Consider the following 23,147-nt stretch of genomic DNA (forward strand, 5'->3'; position numbering starts at 1 on the left):
AAAACAAGTATTTAAATGAAAGAATATAGTATAATGAATAAATGCAAATGGTTGATGATTGGGTCGACAACCCCGTGCAATAAATCATGTAGAGGTGAATTCTGCGGATATCATTTACAAAGCGTTCGTAATGGCTCTCTTGGCCCCCTACCGTGCTTGGTTTGCCACGTCGGTGTAAGAGGAAAATCGCAGTTGTGTATCAATTGTGGCGGAAAGCGATACAGGGAACTAAAACGCTATTATGACAAGCGAATTAAAAACGCCGTCATTGACCCCACCGCAGACTTCGTCATCAAAACTCCTCAGGACTACATTGCAAGGTTTATAATTAAACCAAATAATAAATTAGACAAGTAGTATTATTATACAAATGGACCAAGAGTTCAGACCTCACCCTGTGTTTGTTAATTACGAGGCATCTCGCGACGGTATTGTTAGAAACCGCAGACTGAAGAAGCCGGTTGGTACCGTAAATAATCACGGATACTTGCGATTTAATGCTGGGAAAAAAATCTGTCTTATTCACAGGATGGTGTATGAAGCGTTTAACGGACTGATCAACGACGGTCTCGTTATTGATCACATTGATGGATGTCCTCAAAATAACAGACTGTGTAATCTAAGAGCTGTTACACCGAGTCAAAATTCCAAATTTGGAAAAACAGGAGGGATGAGAAAGGCAAAACCCGTAAAGTCATTTGATACAATAACGCACGAGGAAAAAATATTTCGCTCTATGAATGCGGCTGGTAAATACTTCGATATTTGTAGTAAATCAGTTCTAGATGTTGCGGAGAATATAACTAAAACAGCGATCTCAAAAAAGACGGGTCACAGAATTCGATTTTCATATATAACATCAAAGGGAGATAACTCGTTTTGTGATAGCGTCTCATGACAAGAGTTATGTCCCTTGAAGTCCAATTAATGTTGCGATTAATTAATCATTTTACGATGAAAACTAATGAAATACACGCTATTATCTAACAGCTGTATTCTTTTTTTTAATGTTTTATTTGAGTATTTGGTTTCATTTAAATGCCGTGAAACACCATTAATAAGTATTTAAGGATTTAACGATTCAAGGGAATTCAAATTAACACACACCTTGTGACTGACGCCGCTGTATTAGTCACTTTATATATAAGATGACTCGTTATAAGCCTGGGGCTTTCGAAAGCCAATTCAACTAATCAAAACTAACCCACGCTCTTAACCCTGGCGTGTGGTTGTCTTTTGTTTACAATCATGCAACCGGGTTAATTTAATTGGGTTGCTTTTGATTGGTTGAATTGGCCGTAGAGTTCCGCCCCGTCGTTTTATGTTTGTGCTGTCTTGTGCCGTCCCATCATCCATCAATCATTTCATTGTAAATATATTCATCCATGTAGTGATGTCCCTAAACATATCTTCTGGGAGGTCTACGATGACGTTTGTCACCCTAGGCCTCCCCCCCGGAGATGTATGTTTAGGGTTCCAAGATGTGAATGTCCTTAATTAAGTATATGTGTATGCCTGTAATCTGCCACAACACTCGAGTGGAGATTTACGGCATTGTACCGTCTATGTATGCCTGTAATCTGCCACAACACTCGAGTGGAGATTTACGGCATTGTACCGTCTATGTATGCCTGTAATCTGCCACAACACTCGAGTGGAGATTTACGGCATTGTACTGTCCATACAAAAAACGGGGTCAAAAATGACCCCAATAATTTTATTAAATTTTAACTTAAATTTTATTAAAATTTTTGATATTAGAAATAAGATGTTCTATAAGAATAATGAATATCGAAGACATCAATAATATATTAGCCGAGATTTCAAAATTAAAAAATCAAGGAATTGAATTATCTGATGGTCTCGACAGTGAAAAAATATTATCCGATTATGAGATTATTAACGAACAGTCGAAACGGGGGCGTTTTACCCTGGCCCGCGAGTATTTTTTTATAAAACGATTACAACATACGATTAATGAAAACTTGTACCACAATGACGCAAATGCATTCATTGGACTATTTACTGCCGTTGAAATAATACGAAAAAAACTCGGACGTGTTTATGAACGACGCCGGGAGATTTCTAGCAAGATCAAAAACATTAGAAGGATTATAGACGAAAACTCCGGCGAGAAATTAGAAATTGCTTCGCAATTGCAATAATGGTAGGCGAATCACTTACTACTCGGCTAGCCAGAGAGCGGCTAGCAGCGCTTAAAAAGTTTATACCGTTACGAGATAGGGTCCGAGAACAACTTCAAACGCGGCAGCAACTACAAACCGATTTTACTGTTGGAAGCGAGCAACTCTTTGCCCCGGTAACTAAAGCGACCAAAGATGTTACGGCGGCAACTGTACCCGTTCTTGGTGCGCTTGAAAAGATAGCGGCTCAGACCGAACAAACAAAAAGGTCTTTAGAAACACTTCCTGCAAAAATAGCGGCTGCTACAACACGGAGGCCGCCACCACTCGCTATAACCGAACCACAAGAACCCTATGTTACAATGGCCGATGAAGAAGAACTAGGTGCTACTGCGAAAGAACCGGAAGAAGAAATACCAGAAGAAGAAATACCAGAAGAAGAAATACCGGAAGAAAAAGAGGGGAATATACCCCGTATTGTACTCAAGAAGAGCACAATAGATGAAATTAGAGGCTTCAGCAGCAGGGAAGAATTAATTAATTTTGCTGCCAACAATTTTGCTAAGAGCATACGAGATAAGAAGCATATCAATAGCGGTTACGAGAAAAATATAAAGTCGTTAAAGGACTGGGCAAGAATAGTGTATTTAGCGAGTAAACATAAAGAAGCATTACCACATCGTGGTGATCCCGATTACGATGAATTCCACAAGGAAGTTAAGAGTATAACACCAAAAAAAGGAAAAGGATACTCTGTTGGTAAAGAATCCTACGGCGTTACCTGTCCTGGTAGTGTTCTCAGTGATATATCACGGCTAGAGGTACTAATTGGAGGAAAACGAGCCGGAAATAACTCTCCGGAAATAATCAATGAAGCCGCTGATATTTGCAAGCGGTTATTTGCAGGCGGTATTATGGACATTAATGCATATCGAACGCTCATAGACGAACTCGTGGATGATTAATTGAAAAACCGGTGTTTTTATAATAAAGATGATCATACACTACAACCACGATAAACCAGTACTCGTCTACGTGGTAAACTCGCGATTGCCTGTTTACCGCGTGTACTATGGAGATGGTCTCGGTAGCACCATTGCGGGGTTATTTACAAGAATGGCTCCAAAAGTAGCGCCGTTAGCCAAACAATTAGGAATGAAGGCTATTGATGTTATTCGTGATAAGGGTATTAGTGCCATTGGAGATGTTGCCGGAAAGGCGCTTTCAGCCGCGCGGGACAAACTAATGTCGTTGGTGAAATCTAAGAGATTCTCAAAAAGAAAACAGAAACCACCGGTAATGCCATCAACGACAGTGATGCCTGCAAATGTCAGTAAAGTAATAAATAACGCCGTGGAAGAAAAATTAGAGTCATTGGCGACGACTCAGTCGTTGGCGACGACTCCGTCGTTGGCGACTTCGCCATCCGCCGATGCGGCAACCAACGCGCTCATGAACGCGATAGCGGGAAGTGGTTTAAATTCAAAGAATTTACGACGAAAAAATCGCAATTGAAAACATCAACATGATAAATAATAGAATGTTTGCGCGTACCGCTGATCCCGCGTTTGATATGGATGCCCCAGTGCGCAGGGATGATTCTGTCCGTGATTATCAATATTATTCTTATTATGCAGCGCAACCCGACCTACGATCGCGAATTGAATTTCAAGTCCAAGATACCAGTAAATACTTTCTGCCGTGTGAAGCGTTTATCGAAATCGAGGGAGAACTCGTGACAAATGCTGCCGATAATGCACCATACGCAGATGACGATCATGTTCGAGTTGGTTTCGTCAACAACGGTATCATGGCGTTATTTGAGAGCGCCAGATATCTTATTGACGGGCGAGAAATTGAATCAATAGAACGCGAGGTTGATGTTGCAACGACGATAATTGGGTTAGCGAGATACTCGGACGATTACACGAGATCGGCGGGCCCATCTATGATGTTTGCGAAGGACACCACCAATAATGCTGACCATTTTCAGTACATCAACGTGCTGGTGGAAAGAGATACCGCAATTGCTAATCAAGCTGAAGCAGCCAATCCAGACCGCAGAGCAAGACCGGGCGCTGAGTTCACTGTTATAAAAAGTCTTAACGATAATTACAATATGGGATTCGCAGCACGAATGTCGATGCTAAAAAGACCACGCCGAAAGTTTTCATGCGCGATTCCACTCCATCACATATTTGGATTCTGCAGAAATGTCAGGAAGGTTATCTATGGGGCTAAGCATACAATCGCGCTGACGCGAAGGGGCGATGATAACAATGCAATATGGCATGCTGCTGGCGTCGCTGCCGGTAAAGTCGTTTTAACTAAAATGGCATTGTGGATGCCGGTGCTGACTCCATCAGTTACCACGGAAGCACGATTGTTAGCATTTATGGAACAGGGAGGGAAATCGTTGTTGAGTTGGCTAGCGGTAACAACTGATGCTAAAGAGGATAACGTCGCCGATACGTTTACATGGCACCTAGCATCAAAACAAGGCGTTTCAGCCCCGCGTCATATATTCATAGCGCTACAGAATAGGGAACGATTGGGCAGTCAAGAACACAGCCATATGATATTTGATCAATTAGGAGTCAGGGATGTTTCGCTGAGAATAAACGGACAACAGGAACCATCCGAGGATATACAGCTTAATTACGACGACAACCATATCGCACGTGTGTACCATCGATTGCTGTCATATATGGGTCGTGATCAAAACGTCGACACTGGTTTGCAAATATCACAACTTGATTTTAAAAAGCTGTATCCGATTTATTATTTTTCGTTGGAACATCTTGATTTAACGAGACAATCCGTCGTTGATATACACTTCCGAGCTCGTATAGCCCCCCCCGGGTGGTGTTAATTACAGAGCGGTTGCTGTCATTCTCAGCGATAAATCAATGCTGCTAGAAGGTGTTGGTGGACGAATGAGAATCGTTGATGCGCCAGTGGAAAACATGTAATTGAAAACACAAACGCGTTTACAATAAAATGTCGTATAGTGTCGTCAGTGTAGAGTTGACTGATGGTCAAGTCAAGAAATTACGATCAAAGTCGGCTAAACAATGCGGGACCACAATAACGCTGAAGCCGTCACAGATGGCAGGTGGTAATCATAAGATATCGTTGACGGCGCGTCAAATAAAACATTTCAATGACGCGATGAAGAATAAAAAAGGTGTTCAAATAGATTTTTCAGCCGCAGCAATTAAAAACATGGAAAAGACCGGTGGGATATTTCCGCTGTTAGCTGCGATTCCAGCGTTGATTGCCGCGGCCGCACCAGCAGTGGCTAAGGCGGCGGCGTTGGGGCCGTTGGTACCGCGGCGGGAATGGCATTAAAGAAGGCAACCGGGAAAGGCTACAAAAAAAAACGACCCGTGGCCGGAAAGGGTCTAAGACTACCGGGGACCCCGTATTCATGGTACTCGGGGAAGGGTCTAAGACTACCGGGAACCGTTTATTGACTCAGGAGTCATTGACTCCCGAGTCTATGACTCCTATGTCTAATTTTGATTTAATAGATGCCGCAAACGCGTTAGCGATAAAAAACTTCAGAGGTGTTTTTATGAGGGATCAATTACCGACAAAACCAAGGAATATTGAAACCGGTATAATTAACCTCGATGGATCCTCCGGAGCGGGAACTCATTGGGTTGCGTACGCGATTGATCCGCGTGCGATCGTCTATTTTGATTCATACGGGTTAGCCCCGCCGAAAGAGTTCATACGGTATGTCCGGGCGTGTTCAACCCGGGTGTGTTCAGCCCCGGTTTTTTATTCCACGCTGCCAACACAGCAATTAAGTGACCCACCGATATGTGGCCGTGAGGTATTGAACGTACTCGCGGCGATTTCATCATCGCGAAAACCACCTCATATGGTTGTAAACGAATACACTAGTGGGAAATTTAGAGACAATTACATTAGATAATAATGATTGATATTTGGGGACGACCGGTTTCGGCGCTGAAAAAGCCCACGGAAACGGCCGCCACCGATGACATAAAAAAACTAATCGAGGATGAAATCGCTGATACGTTGAATTTAACAAGTGTTGACCCAGGTGAAATAGTTGTATTTCAAGACCGCCAGGGTAAATTGAAATCCAGTAATGTGTCGCTGGATGACGTTTTAATGCGACATCCTAATGTCGCCAATGGCACTATCGCGTTGTATACCGGCGACGGACGACTCAAACCGGGTAAACATATATCGGAGGTGACGAATGAGATAACATCCGTTCGAGACAGACTTACATCGTTGAATATATCTATGATCGAATTCGACGCGCGGGTGAAAAAATCTGTCACCGATATACAACTCACTACCGCTAGTTTTTTTGGGACCCCGACGGTAACCGAACCAAATCTTGCAACAATAAAGAATACTATTTCGGAGTTTACGACGCTGTCGGGCCAATTTTACACGTTACGAAAAAATGTTAACAGGATCGATGACAACTTTGATAAATTCTTTGGTAAAAAAAATACCAGGCCGGATGAAATCACAATAACTATAAATGATATCATTGCGTATAGACAGGAAATAGAAACAATCAAAACTAATGTTGCAACGAACAAAAGGAGTATAGACGTGCATGAACGGGAAATAAATACACTCATTACTAATGTTACAACGATCATAAATAATGTGGACGCGCATGGACGGAAAATAGAAACAATCAAAACTGATGTTACAACGATCATAAATAATATGGACGCGCATACACAGGAAATAGGAACAATCAAAACTGATATTGAAGCGAACAAAAAGAGTGTGGACACGCATACACAGGAAATAGGAACAATCAAAACTGATGTTGAAGCGAACAAAAAGGGTGTAGACGCGCATACACAGGAAATAGGAACAATCAAAACTGATATTGAAGCGAACAAAAAAAATATAGACGCGTATTGGCGGGGAATAGGAATAATCAAAACTGATGTTGCAGCGAACAAAAAAGGTATAGACGTGCATACATATGAAATAGGAACAATCAAACTTGATGTTGCAGCGAACAAAAAAAGTATGACCGAGAATACACGGGAAATAGAAACAATCAAAACTAATGTTGCAGCGAACAAGAATAATATAGACGCGAGTTGGCGGGGAGTAGGAATAGTTATAACTGATGTTGAAGCGATTAAAGACAGACTACCGAGAATGGCAGAGCAACTCGAAAAAATAAAAACCCTTCATGAAAACATCATCAACACAGTATACACAATTCGGCATGGATCATTCGATTGGACTCCTACACAGAATACAGTAAATATCACCGCAACTGTTAAGGGTATTTATCGATTGACACTGGTTTCAATGATGCAGTTTAATATATTATCGTCGAGTTCATCCGGGTTTAACAATACAATATCAACAATTATAGACAAGAACGCAACTGAACAGTTTACAATTTATGCCGTTGATAGAAATCTAGCCGGGGCAAACATTACATGGTATGTGGAATTTGCAGCGAATCTAAGTAATTAAAAACACTAGCTCTTTTAAAATAAAAATGACCACCAAGGAAATTGAATCAGAGGTATCACCGACGTCACATCAATATCGATTCGATACCGCAAAAGAATTTTCCGCAAACTTGAAAACGCTTTCCGAACAATACCGTGTAAAAATAAAAAAATACCGTCGTAAAATAACCGCCATCGACGCGGTCGTGTACTCGGTGTCGGGTATAGTAGCTGGCGCCGGTGTTATTTTATCCACGGTAACCACGATAGCCCCGATCGCTGTTCCAATCGCCGTCTCCGCGATGACAACAATTGCTGGAGTCGCCAACGCAATCACTAGGAAGATATCATCGTGTTTTCAGAAAAAACTCAACGAGTACACAGTAAAACATCAAATAGTATCCGACGCATACTCGAAATTATCCGGGTTGATCTCGTTATCGATTGATAATTTGTTCGTATCCGATGTTGAATTCTCCACAATGGTCCAGTTGTATAGCTCCGCGATGTCAAAAATCGAGGATTTTCAACTGGAAGCCGGAACCACCTGGTTGCTGAAATTAGACACTAAAGACAACGAATAATAATAATGTCGCTGAACCCCGAAGGGTTTCAATTACTTCAGCGGATCGCGGAGAACACCACTCCGGTACAAACAAATATGATATCAATAACGTCAACGAAACCCGAATTCAGTGTGAACTTCCCATCGCCAGTTCCAGTGAAGGAAATAGCGCTGGCAAAATTGCGAGTATATCACAGTTGGCCTAATATCCGAGCGGACGCATTTAACGGACAACAACCTAATAACTCGCTGGTTTTTGCACGGACAAATAAACCCGATGGGACCCCAGACTGGGAGGAGGTTACAATACCAACTGGGTCATACCAAATAGAACAAATCAATAAAGAATTTCAACGCAGAATAAAATCGATCACAGGAAAAGAATCAAAAATCGCTATTACGGTTCATGAACCGACGTTATCGTCGACGATTGAAATAAGCACACCGGGGTATATGGTTGATATTTATAACAGTTCAATAAGAACCATACTAGGATGGCCTGAGAATCCACCTCATGAAATCCCCGCGGACTCACACACGAATGCGCAATCGTATCATAAGATTGATTCCACTTATCAATTTGATTTGCCTATTATAAAAAGCGTGTTATTATTACCCAGTAGGTTTACATTTCAAGACAGGAATACAATGCAATGGATATTTTCGTATAAGGAAACTCCTAAATTGTCCGACGCGGCCATAATTAGTTTAAGTGATATTAATAGTTATTTTGCCGAGATTAATCGTGATTACCAATTACAACTAGGACGGCTACGGGCAACAAAAGCACAAAAACACGTTGAGGCATTAAATCAACTTATATCAGACATGGAATATATCAATGAACGAATCGTTAAAGCAATATCCGATAGCAGCGATGATAATAAACAAAAATTCCTAACCGAGTATAATATCGCAGAAGCCGATTTACCCGATTTCAAGTTTCCAGGATACAACGCGCCAGAACTAAGAAAGTCTCTTAATGATTTTCTCAGTCCATCAACTCATATCCTCAGACACGATAACGGGGATGATGGTAGGCATATTGCCCCGTACAACGTAAATATCGCATCGGTGATAGCAATCAATCTAGTGTGTGATGTTATCGAAGGGAGTTACCAGGTAGATACCAATCAATCAAATCAAGCTCAACAGGGATATATCCTTTATTCATTTTCACCAACAGCCCCTCCCGGATTTTTAATCGTTGAGAGTCCGATTAATCCGGTCTATATGCGATGCCATGATCGGTTTTTAACGAGAATTAATTTTAAACTCACCGATCAGTCAAATAACCTAATTGATCTACAGGAAGAGGAGTTGGTGATCACTCTGTTTGTAAGATCATAAAGACCCTCATTGTAAATAACCACTTAGCAGCAGAGGGGGCGATGACATCGACGCGGTCGTCGATGTGCTTACCGGACGCTGACGACGCTGGGGATCGACGCGCAGAAGGTGTTAATTAAACCAAATGACGACGCGACGATCCCCCAACGACGTCGTCGTTTTTTTTTTACCAGCGCTGACTACACCGGATCCGCTGAGTGCAGAAAGTAATAATTAAGCAAAATAACGATTGGACAAAATGTCGGATTCGCCCCCTCTGCTGCTTATACTCCCTGTAAACAGCATGCGTTATAAATTTGGTGACATGTCAGAATTCCTGATCTTGAAAATGGTAGATTGCTTGGCTGTAACTGAAACAAGGATGGACTCATCCTGCACCGATACCCAGTGTACTCCTTCAACACCTGGCTACCGTATGTTCAGGAAAAAGCCTACCGCACTTGGTGGTGGTGTCATTTTTGTTCGAAAAGACATATCATCAAGAAAAGGAAGGACCTCAGACCAAAGCATATTGAATATATATGTATAGAAAAAAAGACTTCAGAAACATAAATAACTCTCAGTCAGAGATTATAAACCTTCAAACATTACTTTCTATAAAAATAATTTCATATTTCTAGAAGACCTAACTTTTGACCATCAGCAATCATTTTTAGTAGCAGTTAAACATCATAAGAATTGTTTTGGTGAATGTACAAAGTCCATATCACCAGCCATCTAGAAGAAGTACTGATAACTAAATTTTTCAAGATGGCTAATGTGGCGGCCGTATTAGATGTCATACCGGCATACTTTTCATTTAGAAATGACGTGAGAATTATTTTAGTGAAAGCCCCATACAGATATGACCATAGTGACAGTGGGACTTTAAAAATGAACAGTTTTGTTGCCATAAATAATATAAATCTGAATGACACCATTTTCATTTCGGACAAACTTGACGTAGCAAAATGTTATTTGGTAAACACATCAGGTCAATATGACCATCCATTCGTGTGTACTGTACCAATATTTTCAAGATGACCTCGCAGTCGGCCACATTGGGCATCATATCAACCCAAAGATTATTTAGAACCAATTAGAGATCATAAAAAGTCTTCTGGAGAAAACCCCAACGCAATATTACTCTTCATTCGGGAGGGATAACTATAACAAACATTTCAACAAGGGCACTGGCCGTATATGAGCTATCTGGGCATCACTATCTTTATTTAGGACTAACTATACATAATAAGAAGTCTTTTAGTATAAACGTCATGTTGGCATGACCATTACAAGAATTTCAATATCGTTTCTGTGACATCCATATTGGAATCAGAGTGGCACCATTCACATTTCGGACAAACTGGACATGCTAAGAAACCTTCAGGTGCAAACCCCGTACTACGACGTATTTCCTTTTGGAGGAGTAGCGTTAACAAGGGATTCAGTATGACTGATGTGTTGGCCATATTGTCCATCGGTTCAACATCATTTTAATTTAAGTACAATTAGATGTCATTAAACGTCTTCAAGAGACAACCACACCTTGATATGATCATTCCATTCCAGAGGAGCGGCGATAGTAAGTTTTTTAGGCTGGTCACTCTGGCAGCCATATTGAATGTCATCATTATATATATATATATATATATATATATATATATATATATATATATATATATATATATATATATATATATATATATATATATATATATATATATATATATATATATATATATATATATATATATATATATATATTGTGATCGGAGCTGTTATTTGTTTTAAAATATTGTGTTAAATGTTTAGCTTACTGGGTCCTGAGTAGCAAGCAATCATGTTGATAGTGGTGAATTAGTTGCTCTCTGGTAACATAATCTTTACCATTGATTAGCTTCGACATATATTCGATAATACCCCAACCCTTAATAGACTTGGAGTCAGATTATACTGAAATATACGTTGAATAATCCCTTTATTATTGTAAAGGTGAGAAACCTTTGCCAGTTCATTTAACCTCTCACATTTATAATATTACTTGTCAAAGTTCAACATCTTACATTCAGTACGTTTTCATGAGCAGCTTGCATACCTATATTACTTTAATTACAAATGTGTCTTTTTCCATTTTGTGGTTGATACATATATTAAATATGGAGTTCAGGTTACTTGTATTTTGCGGTAGACGAATTTTTATTGATAGTGTCAAGCTCTTAATGACACGATTATTGTCTATTATCTGTGAACAGTTACATCGATATTTAAATATATATGGGATTCATATACTTTTAAATATACATAATAAAATGAATCCGCAGTGAATTTAATGTTATCAATAGTTTGTGAAAAACTCATATTCTGCATACAAGATATTAGATTCCTTGAGTAATACAAGTAAAATCTTGAAATTGTATCTCTAGTGGTAACCTCCTTAGCAAACGCAGCTCATTTGGCTATCGTTATACCTTGTCATTGGTCTGCCAAAATTTAACCATTCCAGAACTTTTGTGAAGGCTCCGGTGGCCTATGTGCTTAGAGCGTCCGACCCTTATGCGAGAGGTAGCGGATTCGAACTCAGGATGAGTCATACCAAAGACATACAAAAAATAATAATAATAGCAGCTGAGTCGCTTGGTGCTCAGCATTATCATATTAGTATTAGAACTGGTCAGCCTGGTGTCAGGATAATGCGACCGGGTGGGACATGATGCTACATGTCTGCGGCTTGATGCCCCACCGCTAGACATCACTATAAACTGACACACTGCAGCAATCATGCGATATGACAAAAATTGTTAAAGCTACTTTAAAAATACAAAATAAACACACATACACACAAGAATCATTGCTATACTGCTGAAAACTATATGGTGAAATTACATACGGAGTCTGAACCTCAGAGTGTTTGTACGGAAATGTTTCGTATATGGAAATATGTGGAAACGGATTTCATATACAATTTCAAGCGTAAGATTGACGGCAAAACAGAAAATTGCCAGTCTCCTGAATTTGACTGGATGGTTGACTTAGCTTGCCAACGCCGATTTGCCACGTGGTTAAAAGCTTAAGGTCATATAGGGATGACCGAAAATTGTTGACAGATCACTGGTGAGCAGTCATATTGCAAGCGTCAAACTTTCTTCGCAAACATCTTTCTGGAGTATTATCATCAGTAGTGGAGCTTTAAGCCCATAGACCTTTTAAATAATGAAATTTTGGTAAGTATTCAAGTAAATAAATATAACGTCTTCCTTGAAATAATAATAATAATAATAAGACTGAAAATATAATAATAATGCTTATCATTACTTGGTCATTTATACCTTACTAATACCAAAAGATAATAATTAGGCAATATTTGGATAATATGAATGTCAATATTTTTAACTGTGTAGATGCTAACATTCTGGTAATTATTTAAGTTCTATATATACGCACATTCATCTTGCAAATTTTCTTGCAGTTATCTTCGATCACATTGGTAATCTGTGTTAAAACTCACGAAAATAAAATCTTCGTTATCTATTAGGGATATTGTATGATTTTCAATTATTATTTCAATTTGGCAAAAGTTTTTTTTGTTCTCAAACATACTAATTAAATGAATTCTTGACAAACTATATAAAATAGCTTCAGTCTCTTTTCTCATTATACAAGAGTGCAGGAAAATAGTGTTTCCTTACTGAAATTGTGAACGTTTGAAACAAAGGAATATTAGTATTATGATATCTTTTCAACTCCTATATACACACACATATACATGATGTTCAAAATCTCATTCATAAGCCAACACCCACCCCATTGCATTCGTCGATATTGAGGAATACTGATAGATTTCATTAACTAATTTATCAAACGGTGTGTAGGTCCTTTCAGGCTGAATTGACAGGGACATTGATCTAGTATAGTCACATCATTATTATTAAGCTATAGATTACTCTAGCTTTACGATACGCTGACAAAAAGACTCCCTTCGCATTGTGTACGGTGCTGCTGTTTGAGATAACAATACCATCTTAGAAAGCCGGGGACAATAATTCGATTGTACAATTTATCGAAATCTACTGACTGGGAGACTTTTATACTTGCACTGTTTCTAATATAGGAGTATCGATTGTGCGAATGTACTCCAGTTAGACGTCCAATGCGAGAAGCTAACAATCCGGTTATTTCACATGTTTAACACAACATTGAGAAATCCTTCAGTTTAAAGTGTTCACTGGAAAACCTTTTTGAAGTTTCAAAAACTTGTTTTTCGCCTTGAAAGGCCAATGAATTTGTTGAAAATATCCTTTAAACTTTGCCCAAACACGTTCAGAATAACTGAGAGAATTGAAAATATTAACACTAAATAAAATGTGTCACTTTCTATTTTAAGAATGTTTGACATTTGCCCCTAAGAATGAAAAATAAATTATGGGATATAACTGAGTGATCAAGTGATAAAATCATAAAATATATAGGAAATTATCACAAGGAGAAACGTGACTTTCCTATAGTAGTGCTCTAATTAATTACTTGTTTTTACTTTTAGTTTTAGACCGATTTATTTTGTGATGAAAAAATAACGTACTGAGAAATTTCAATATCGTTGGATAATTTTGTTTTTTGGGATGATATATATGATCTAGTCTTTCACTAAAAGACACCCCGTGATGCAAGTTGATCCCATTAGGCAGGTATGGTTATGAATACTATTTCATTATTCAATAGCAATATATTGTAATATCATTTATAAAATACGTTAATATAATTCTATTAATCTACAAGGTGTTCCTCCGTTATGACTTAGTAGCTCACTTAGTACGATACTCCAAGCTTTGTAACATTCAGCAAATAATTTATTTCCATAAAATATAAAGAGAAAATGAAAAAACGTGCCGTATTGTGAATTAAGTCCTACAGTAATCCTAGAATAATAGACACAAGTCCTAATAACAAAACTTCTGAATAGACTTTTAGCAGAAATCCAAATTACGTCCAGCCCTGAAAGTGGTAATGTGCCTGTGATGGCTTGTAAAGTATGAATGTGCCAACAGTTTTTTGTTTAATCACAATAAAACAATCCGAGAATATTTCCATTTGTTTATATTTCACTATAAATCCAAGACTCTCTGTCCAAGAATATTAATTTAGAGCACGTTATATCTCCCATGAAGAATATTTTGAATTAGCTTCGTCTAAATCAAAATACTTCAGAACAATGAGATAACTTGATTCAGCCAGATGTTAAAACAAGAATGAATAATCTTTCCAGTAACAAGATTATATAGCCTTCCACTTTACCCCAGGTTAACATTAACATTTTCTAAAAGAAATTACATTATGGAAAATAACCTTCTAGAAAGTTCTTAAAATGTACCGAATAAAATGTAACTGTGATTAGAAATATATTACTAAACTTATAATATAGGAACTGGATTATGTCATGTAAACTATGTAAATTGCGGGGGAATTCCAATAACCTAGACCCAGATCCAAATACACATACTTACTTCTATTAATAATGATCCTGATATTAAGAGTTATTGTAGTTATATATTAGTTGTTTGCCGAACAAAACAAATCAATAGTTCAAGTCAGACAGGAAAGAAACTTGATTCTCGACAAGTTAAGCCCAACATACAATATTACGTTACAATAATATATAATGAAATAAAAATGTAAAAAATTAACGAACAATACAAATTAAATATACATAAGAAAGATTACATCATTAGTTTGCATCCACTTTTTCATTACTGAATTCATCAAAATCTTGATAGTTTAAGGATATGTTCAAAGTTTGATCAAAATCCGATCATACATTTCAACCCCAGAATGGTTACAAGCCTAGTCAATCAGACGCAGGATAGCCTCATTAATATTCTTGGATTTCATTCCTTTCTCGACTTGTTTGGGATTTTAATGACACGGTAGAACCTGCTTTGTAATATCACCCATTTTGCCAAAACATCGCAGTTTCTCAAGACAGAATATTACACTATATATAATCATTCCAACTGTGCAGTGAAAATCCGGACTCTCATGACAGGTGGTTCCTGATAGCAATGATGTTTTAAGAAACGCTTGACGATACAAACTCATATTCCAAATCGAATCAGAAATTTGGACTACAGAGTGCTAAGAGGTAGTTGATAACGGACGGAAGAATGACGCATAGCAGACACAGTGCCATACAATAAGCTCACTTGGCCTTATGGCCGGTTCAGCTATGTTTAAAGCAGTAAGCATGCAGCAATCTAACATAAATAATTACAATTACGAAACAGATAAAACCAACACACTGTAAACAGAAAAGAGAGTGTTGAAAGATCGACTATTTTCAAGCTAAAGTTTCATTAGACATAGTTTTGTAAATCTTTATAAATTCAGCACATTCTTTGGTACAAAATGATGACACTTTTTGTCTTTTGCTTTTACAATCTTTCCTAAGGAAATAATAATTATCTCTGTTACTTACTATATTTATTACTTAATGATATTATCGTGACTGTTTTAAAAAGATTAAGAGAAAAGTTTTAATAATAGTTCGAACAATAATTACATCTTACTTTGTAAATTCATTTAATAGACTGCAGGTAATACTTTCACCTGTTTAAAGATATAAAATATCAGTTGAGTGGATTCCTTGAGGATATCTGTATCACAAATATATTACAGATGCTGCTAGCTGTGACAAATAACATTTGATGAGAAATTAGTCTTCTCAATTGTCCATTAACTATGTAACATGTTTAGTTTTTTAGTATAATTTAAACAAATTTGTAAACGTTAAGGCATATCATTTAAAGTATGTATCAAAGACACAGATTCACACATATATGAGAACTGTTTCAAACATCAACAAGAAATGGAACCCTTTTATAGACTGACTAGATATGAGCAATATATGTGTCAGAATTCTCTAAATCTGCATTCGTGCAAGGTTTATACACTACAATGTCCATTTCACTGTCCACCATGTAGGAAGTTGAAAGCAGCATTGATGATAGCAGCTATTTGCAATTTGGCAGCGTTGTGTTGATTCTTCAGTTTCACTGACTTACAGAGAATATTGTAGGCTTTCACCAAGCCCCCCTCCTGCATCAGACAATAAGCCAATAAGTTAAGAGCAGTGACTTTAAACATAAGTTCCTCATGTCGGATAACATATATCATATTGCCTAGGGCAACCTTCTTGTGTAACCTCTTGTTCTGCCAGTGAGAACATAGGAATTCCAGGAAATATAGATAAAGTTTTGGGTCAACACTCACTATGTCTGGCATGTAGGTTTCATCTGAATCGACTTCATCAGACCCTGTAGAACGGAACATCTCTGGAATTAATGCTTTTGAAGTGCAGTTAATCTCTGAAGGATGATAGTGAACAGGAAAGGCAAAGTATCGACTTATTAGTTGTGTTGTTGATAGGTCTTCACTTAATATTGCTTGAAGTGTGTATTGAAAGTTACTGTTCATGTCCAATATTTTGTAGCTGTAATTTTCGTGTATTTCATTTAACACATCCTTGGATATGTCAAGATTGTCCTGGACCAAATAAAATGCAACCAGCTTCAGTTTTCCAGATGACACATCAGAGGACGATCCCCAAATGAGAAGCTCATTTGCTATATCCAGGGCATGTTTTTCAGGGGTTTCCTCAAAAAGACTTTCAGATGCCAGTTTTGAACCAATAAAAGAACAACGAAATTTCCATAATATGGTGTTTATCTCCTGTCGTGGTTCTTGGCAGAAGAACAACCTATTTAATAAACGGGGCTCAAAAATCGAATCCATTCTAACAGCACCTTCTAGAGCATCTTGTAAGCGTGCAAACAGCACAATTGCTGCGGTCCAAAGAACTTGTGTAACATCTTCACCTTGTAATTCAAGTTCCGTGAGAGGGGTCTGACAGGCCCTCATCAGCTTTTTTTCCAATGTTGTCACATGATATCCGAACCAGATATTCACCCTCCTCTCTCAGCAGATTGCTTAGAACACTGAGCAGCTGTCCAGGTATATGGCCGTACATTTTGCACTGGAACATGTTTTCTTCTGGAATAAAGTAATTCGGGCAGATTTTACCTTCAATCCAGATGTACAACAGTCTTAAACACATCTCAACACATAGAAGTAGATTATCCGGTTGCCATATGGCTGCTGGTGTGTTCTCAATTAGGTAAAACATGCATGTTTTAAAATTATAGCTGCTCAGCGCATCATCGCCTACAACTGGCTTTATGAAACTTTTGTTTGTCATTTTCAATAGAATATAACACTTGTATTGTATTGAATTAAATAGCCACGTGAGGGGCTTCTCCCCATACGAAATGGATACTCGCCATTCCAGGTGTTGTTCTTGGCTAAGTTTATGACCCACTGGAACCAGAAGCGCAGCCGATTTCTGAATAACACCAATTGTTTCTTGTGATGGCCAGTTGTACCGTCTGTTCCTTGTTAGCCAATGAGATGCCTGATCAGGCCAAGCATAGAGACGCATGGCAGGCACACTGTCTATTGTCATAATATTTCCTGCAAAATATGTATTAGCAGGTCCATGTTGCTCATCAAACTGTTGGTCTTGTTGATGGAAATCATTGCAGAGAACTGAGCGACTATATCTATCTAACTTGTACCCATCACCAGATACATCATACACGAGTAATGGTTGATCATCGCATATACTCTGCAACTTTACATATCCTGGCGGTGTGTTATCGTCACTTACTACAAGGACGCTTTTCTTACGAGGCGCCCAGTTCTGAAGATCCTGTACAGCAGTGATGTCCACACAATAAACCTGATCTATATCTGAGTTTAAGCCAGGGGTCGTAGTTGCCTCCGCCTGACTCCCAAAAAAATGATATGCAACAGCAGACGCCGACGTCACCTCCTCTGATTCTATCCACATATTGATTCTCTTCCAACGAATATCCTCAGGTAGTCCTACAGAATCGAGAACTCTGTTCAGCCTCAGGGACACTTCTTTGTAGTATTCAGGCGTGTTCGAAGTCATCTTTCAGGGTGTTCTTTGTCAATCTCTAAAATTTAAATGTGTACATTTCGAAATTAACATTTTGCTGAAGGTTAATATATGTGAAGCAGACTAAATGTTATTTTTCAACATCTTTTTCACAAGTTTCAAATTATTCTTTTTTCTAAAATCACCTTTCGAAAGATGCATACAGCCCTTAAACTACCCGCAGTTCCGAATTAGGGCTACTGGTGTAATATGTTTATAACAGTATTTACCGCTTACGTAGTTCACATCATCTTTGCCTTGCAGTCTAGGAACATTTCTCAGATATATTGTCAATTAATGTTTATGGGGCACTTTGAGGAACAATTGGCATCCTGAAACCGAATAGTATGTTTCCCACGCACCCTCTCGATATTTTAGAGAGTGATCAAGTCATGATCTTTGCGTCTAATACCATGCTTTCACTTTTTATACATAAAGTCACATGAATATATCAGGCTGTATACATTATACGAACTATTATGAAGAACATTTAAATTGACAGAAGCCATGGAAGATCACGCTAAAACAACCATTAGACTATTTTCTGACAGAAAATTAACAGTTGCGTAACATTGACATGCAGCCTTTTCGCACAAATTGTTTCCTACTAAAACTGACATTATATGCCCACTTACAAGCTACAGTTTATGTCAGTTTCCTCTTCCTGCAGTTGCAAATTTGTGCGATGTGCTTCTCTCTCTACATCCACATATGATATCGATGCTTTGGTGACAGCTGTCCATCTTCTATTTTCCAGTCCACGCTCGCAGGTGATGGTAGGGCAGAGTGTGGATTGTCGGCCTGTGTCCATTGCATAGTTTGGTAGTATGCTCATTAAACATGAAATCGTTGTGCATTTGACGTTGGAGTAAGTACTTTTGTCCATATGCATTTGCAAAATTATTTAACTCGGGTTTCGCGAAAGCTGCTTGCTTGTAATACATTTTATATCTTACACACGAGCTTCTCTGCATCTTTTCGTTCTTCTTTCTCACCGTCTTTCTGCAATATATCCCGAAGAAATAACAATTATCTCTGGTACTTGACATTATTGCCATTCAATGAATTTATGATCATTATTATATAAAAAAAACTATTTAAAGAATACAGTTGATACTGTTTTGATAAATAGCCCCACATCACGTTGTGAGTTTAGTTCACTGAAAATCTCCGATAAAGAAAGCAAAACAACATTGATCTGTAATATTCATAAACATAGAGATCTTTAAGGCAGGCACCCGTGGCTAATCATGTAAGAAAAATTGTATTTATCTGTATTCCTTTTCCCAAAAACAGATATTAAATACATCATTGTATTTCTACTAAAAACAAATCTAAGTCTGATGCTACATACACCATGTAATATATATATATATATATATATATATATATATATATATATATATATATATATATATATATATATATATATATATATATATATATATTAAACATTGTAATTTTTAATATAATTTCTCTACTTGAAAATCGCGGCATTTAGTAACTGATTAAAGTAAGATTATATATGATCAAAAAAGAAATATTCTTAAGATTATTTCTAGACCAAAATTGAACAAATTATGTCATAATTATCTGATATAAGTGCGGGTGCGGTTTTCAATTCGAATCTTTTGTCAAGCCCGCACGGTGGTTAGAAAAGATAGAAATATCCATAAAAGGCTGATGATATAATGTTGATTTATTCGCTGTGCTCAGAATCATCTGAAGTCAGTTATATTTCTAGTTGTATTCGATGTAAGGTCGTTTGTTTTGATCTGATTGTTATATCTGTCGACCAATGTCAGATATAAAATCAAGATGTTCTCTAATTGGTCTGTAAAAAAAATTGTAGAATTTGCCAGAATCTGGGCTCTCTCTGTATGTAACATCTAGTCTCTGACAAAATCGCATAACGACCCAGATTGACAATATGAATCCGTTATGATGGTTATTATGTAATTGGCGTATCACCATTATAGAACTTAACGCACTGTTCAACGTAGGTTCCATCGAGATATATAGAAACTATGTTGGGATTTTGACCGAGACAAGGAAATCCCAGTCAATGGGTTATATTATTCATCTCCTTACGAGTCCATGCCGAGTGTAGAGAAAAATAATGGAACCCCTTGAATGGGATTCCTTTGTCTTGGTGCAAATACCGACATAGGTTATTTTTCTCACCCAATTTATTTTCCAACTAAATTAAAATAACCCTGCACCTTTGCAAATCAGTTTGCAGATTCAAAACACAATATTAATCATGTACTGTTATTGTTTCTCACTCTATATAAAGGTCATCAGGTGTTGTACTTTTTTAATGGAAATCTGAATAATTATCTAAGTATAATCGAGCTATATATGCTGCTGTTAGAAAAGGAAAACATTATCTAGAAAAAATTATAATTGTTATGTGCTGGAAGTATCGCGCAATGAGCGTGTCGAGCCACGTGCTTTTGTTTTTCTAAACACATGTACTTCTCATTACGAAGACTGTGTTAATGAGGGCAGTGGGGTGACTTGTCGACCCTATTTACACATGTTCTACGCAGGAGAAAATAGAAACTTAACATCATATTGCCTGTGTGATTGGAGTATCAAATAGTTCGGCTTTTGTGTCTGTCTGTCTCTCTGTCAAAATGTTTTGTGTGGAGTTATCAAAGATCTTAAGTTGCTTTATGAGTGAATTTCTTTTTGTTACATACCTGTTGTTGTTGTTATTGTTGTTTTTATAACATTTCCGTCAGACACAGCATAAGAAATCAAGGGTTTCTTTATAAACGTAGTTCCTAGCGCGTGGACACCATGACTGAGATGACAGGTCTCAGATAACCAGACTGAGATAGAAAGTGTAAGGCTAGCAAACCAGACAGATTTCTCTGTGGCATGGGTGAGTAATAGATAAACACTGCTCCTTTTTGGATGAGATCATTTCAATTTTGACCACGCCGGTTTGATCGTGTTGTCGGTCGCGTTGTTACTCAGCGTGGGATAATCTGGTCATTGTGGTGTTACAAAACTCTTTTATACAATAACGAACACTGCACCTTTTTGTTCGATGGAATGTTTCTTTTTAAAGCAAACGCACGTTTGTCAGTGCCCAGAAGTGGATAATGGATTGTGGCGTCGGTTGATGATTCATTTCTGGATAACTCTTAATAAAATGCATACATTTTAACCTGACTGAATACTTTGTACTATTTCACATCTTTGGCCTTGACTCAATTTAATGATTCTTACTCTGAGAAAGATAAAAAAAATTAAACAATTGTTTACTTGAATAATAACTCGGTCAATCGGCTCATACATAGAATCTAATGAAGCTATTTTTTGTTGTTTACATAAATGAAATCAAAATATTTTCTAAAAATGTCAATCAATTTAAGCAGAAATGGACTCAATTTTGGACAAGATCAAGTCCAGTAAACAATGTTACATTACAATAGCATGTAATGAAATATAAAAAAAATTAAAACTAACAGACAAATAATTTAATTCAATATACATAAGAATATTCATACACTTGCACTCACTGGGTTGTAAAAGCATGAGAACTTGTCGTTGCGTAACAAGAGGTATTTTTCCTGCTATACAATGTTTTAGTTCAAGATCTTTTTTAATTTGTGACATGACCTATTTTTTTATGATATGAATTTCTAGAAATAATAAAAGAAATAAATTTGACTTGTTTTTAAAACTAACTCAAGCATCACTTGACATTCTCATTTTTAGGTACAGCTATTGTCACAGAATCACATGGAAATAGCTTAATCATTTAAGCTACTGGATTTACATAAAATGTATCCATTATTGAGATCTATTAGAAATATTTATATCTCAACATCTAAATCAATAATAATAATTTTAATCATGAAATTATAAAAAGCAAACATTAAAATTTCAGTACTGATTGAAGTTTCTGAAAGTGCAATTCAAAAGGTAGTTGAAGAATTGTAAGCAATCATCATACTTCCATTAGGATTTTATTTTATTGCTAATCATCTTAAACAACATAGAAGATTGCCATGAAACTTTACATACATATTCATCCAACAGTCGAATGTTGATCCCAAATTGAAATGGTGCTCCTTGGACATCCAGTCTGGCCATCTTGAAAATCTTATTGCTAAACTCCTCCCAAAGATAGGGTTCTTTTAATTAAAAACTACTTGGAGGCTTGTCATGAAATATACATACACATATGCACACACACATTCATACCATAGATTTGGTCCCAAATGAAAATGGTGGCACTAGAATATCCAATATGGCCACTACAGTAGCCATCTTGAAAATATTGTTATTGCTAATACTACTGAATGGATGGTCATATCAGCATGGGGTTTTTGTCTCAAAACTAGTCCTGAACTACTAAGACGATTGCCATGAAATCTTTCACACACATTAATCCCAAAATCTTATTGGTCCTAAGTGAAATAGTACCACTTAGACATACAATAATACGGCCACAGTGACCATCTTGAAAATCTTGTTATCGCCAGTTCTCCTTAAACGATGGTAAATGTTTATTAAAATATATCTTATGCTGTTTAGTTAGTCTAAAATTTAAATGAAAATGGTAAAAATCAAGTGTTCAATATGGCCACCATGGAGTCCAT

The 23,147-nt window shown here is 37.3% G+C and overlaps 1 protein-coding gene across 1 annotated transcript; it reads right to left on the reverse strand.

Moving 5' to 3' along the window:
• Positions 1 to 16,475: 16,475 nt before the first annotated feature.
• Positions 16,476 to 18,522, reverse strand: LOC149775836 (uncharacterized). Its single transcript, XM_089943528.1, has 2 exons — positions 17,420 to 18,522; positions 16,476 to 17,175 (listed from the first exon to the last, which is right to left on the reverse strand). The coding sequence occupies exons 1-2, from the start codon at positions 18,520 to 18,522 to the stop codon at positions 16,476 to 16,478; spliced, it is 1,803 nt and encodes a 600-aa protein (XP_089799654.1).
• Between the last annotated feature and the right edge of the window lie 4,625 nt (positions 18,523 to 23,147).

The sequence above is a fragment of the Sinohyriopsis cumingii genome, chromosome 19 (assembly GCF_028554795.1).
Source record: "Sinohyriopsis cumingii isolate HCF-2022 chromosome 19, ASM2855479v2, whole genome shotgun sequence".
NCBI classification, from domain to species: Eukaryota; Metazoa; Mollusca; class Bivalvia; order Unionida; family Unionidae; genus Sinohyriopsis; species Sinohyriopsis cumingii.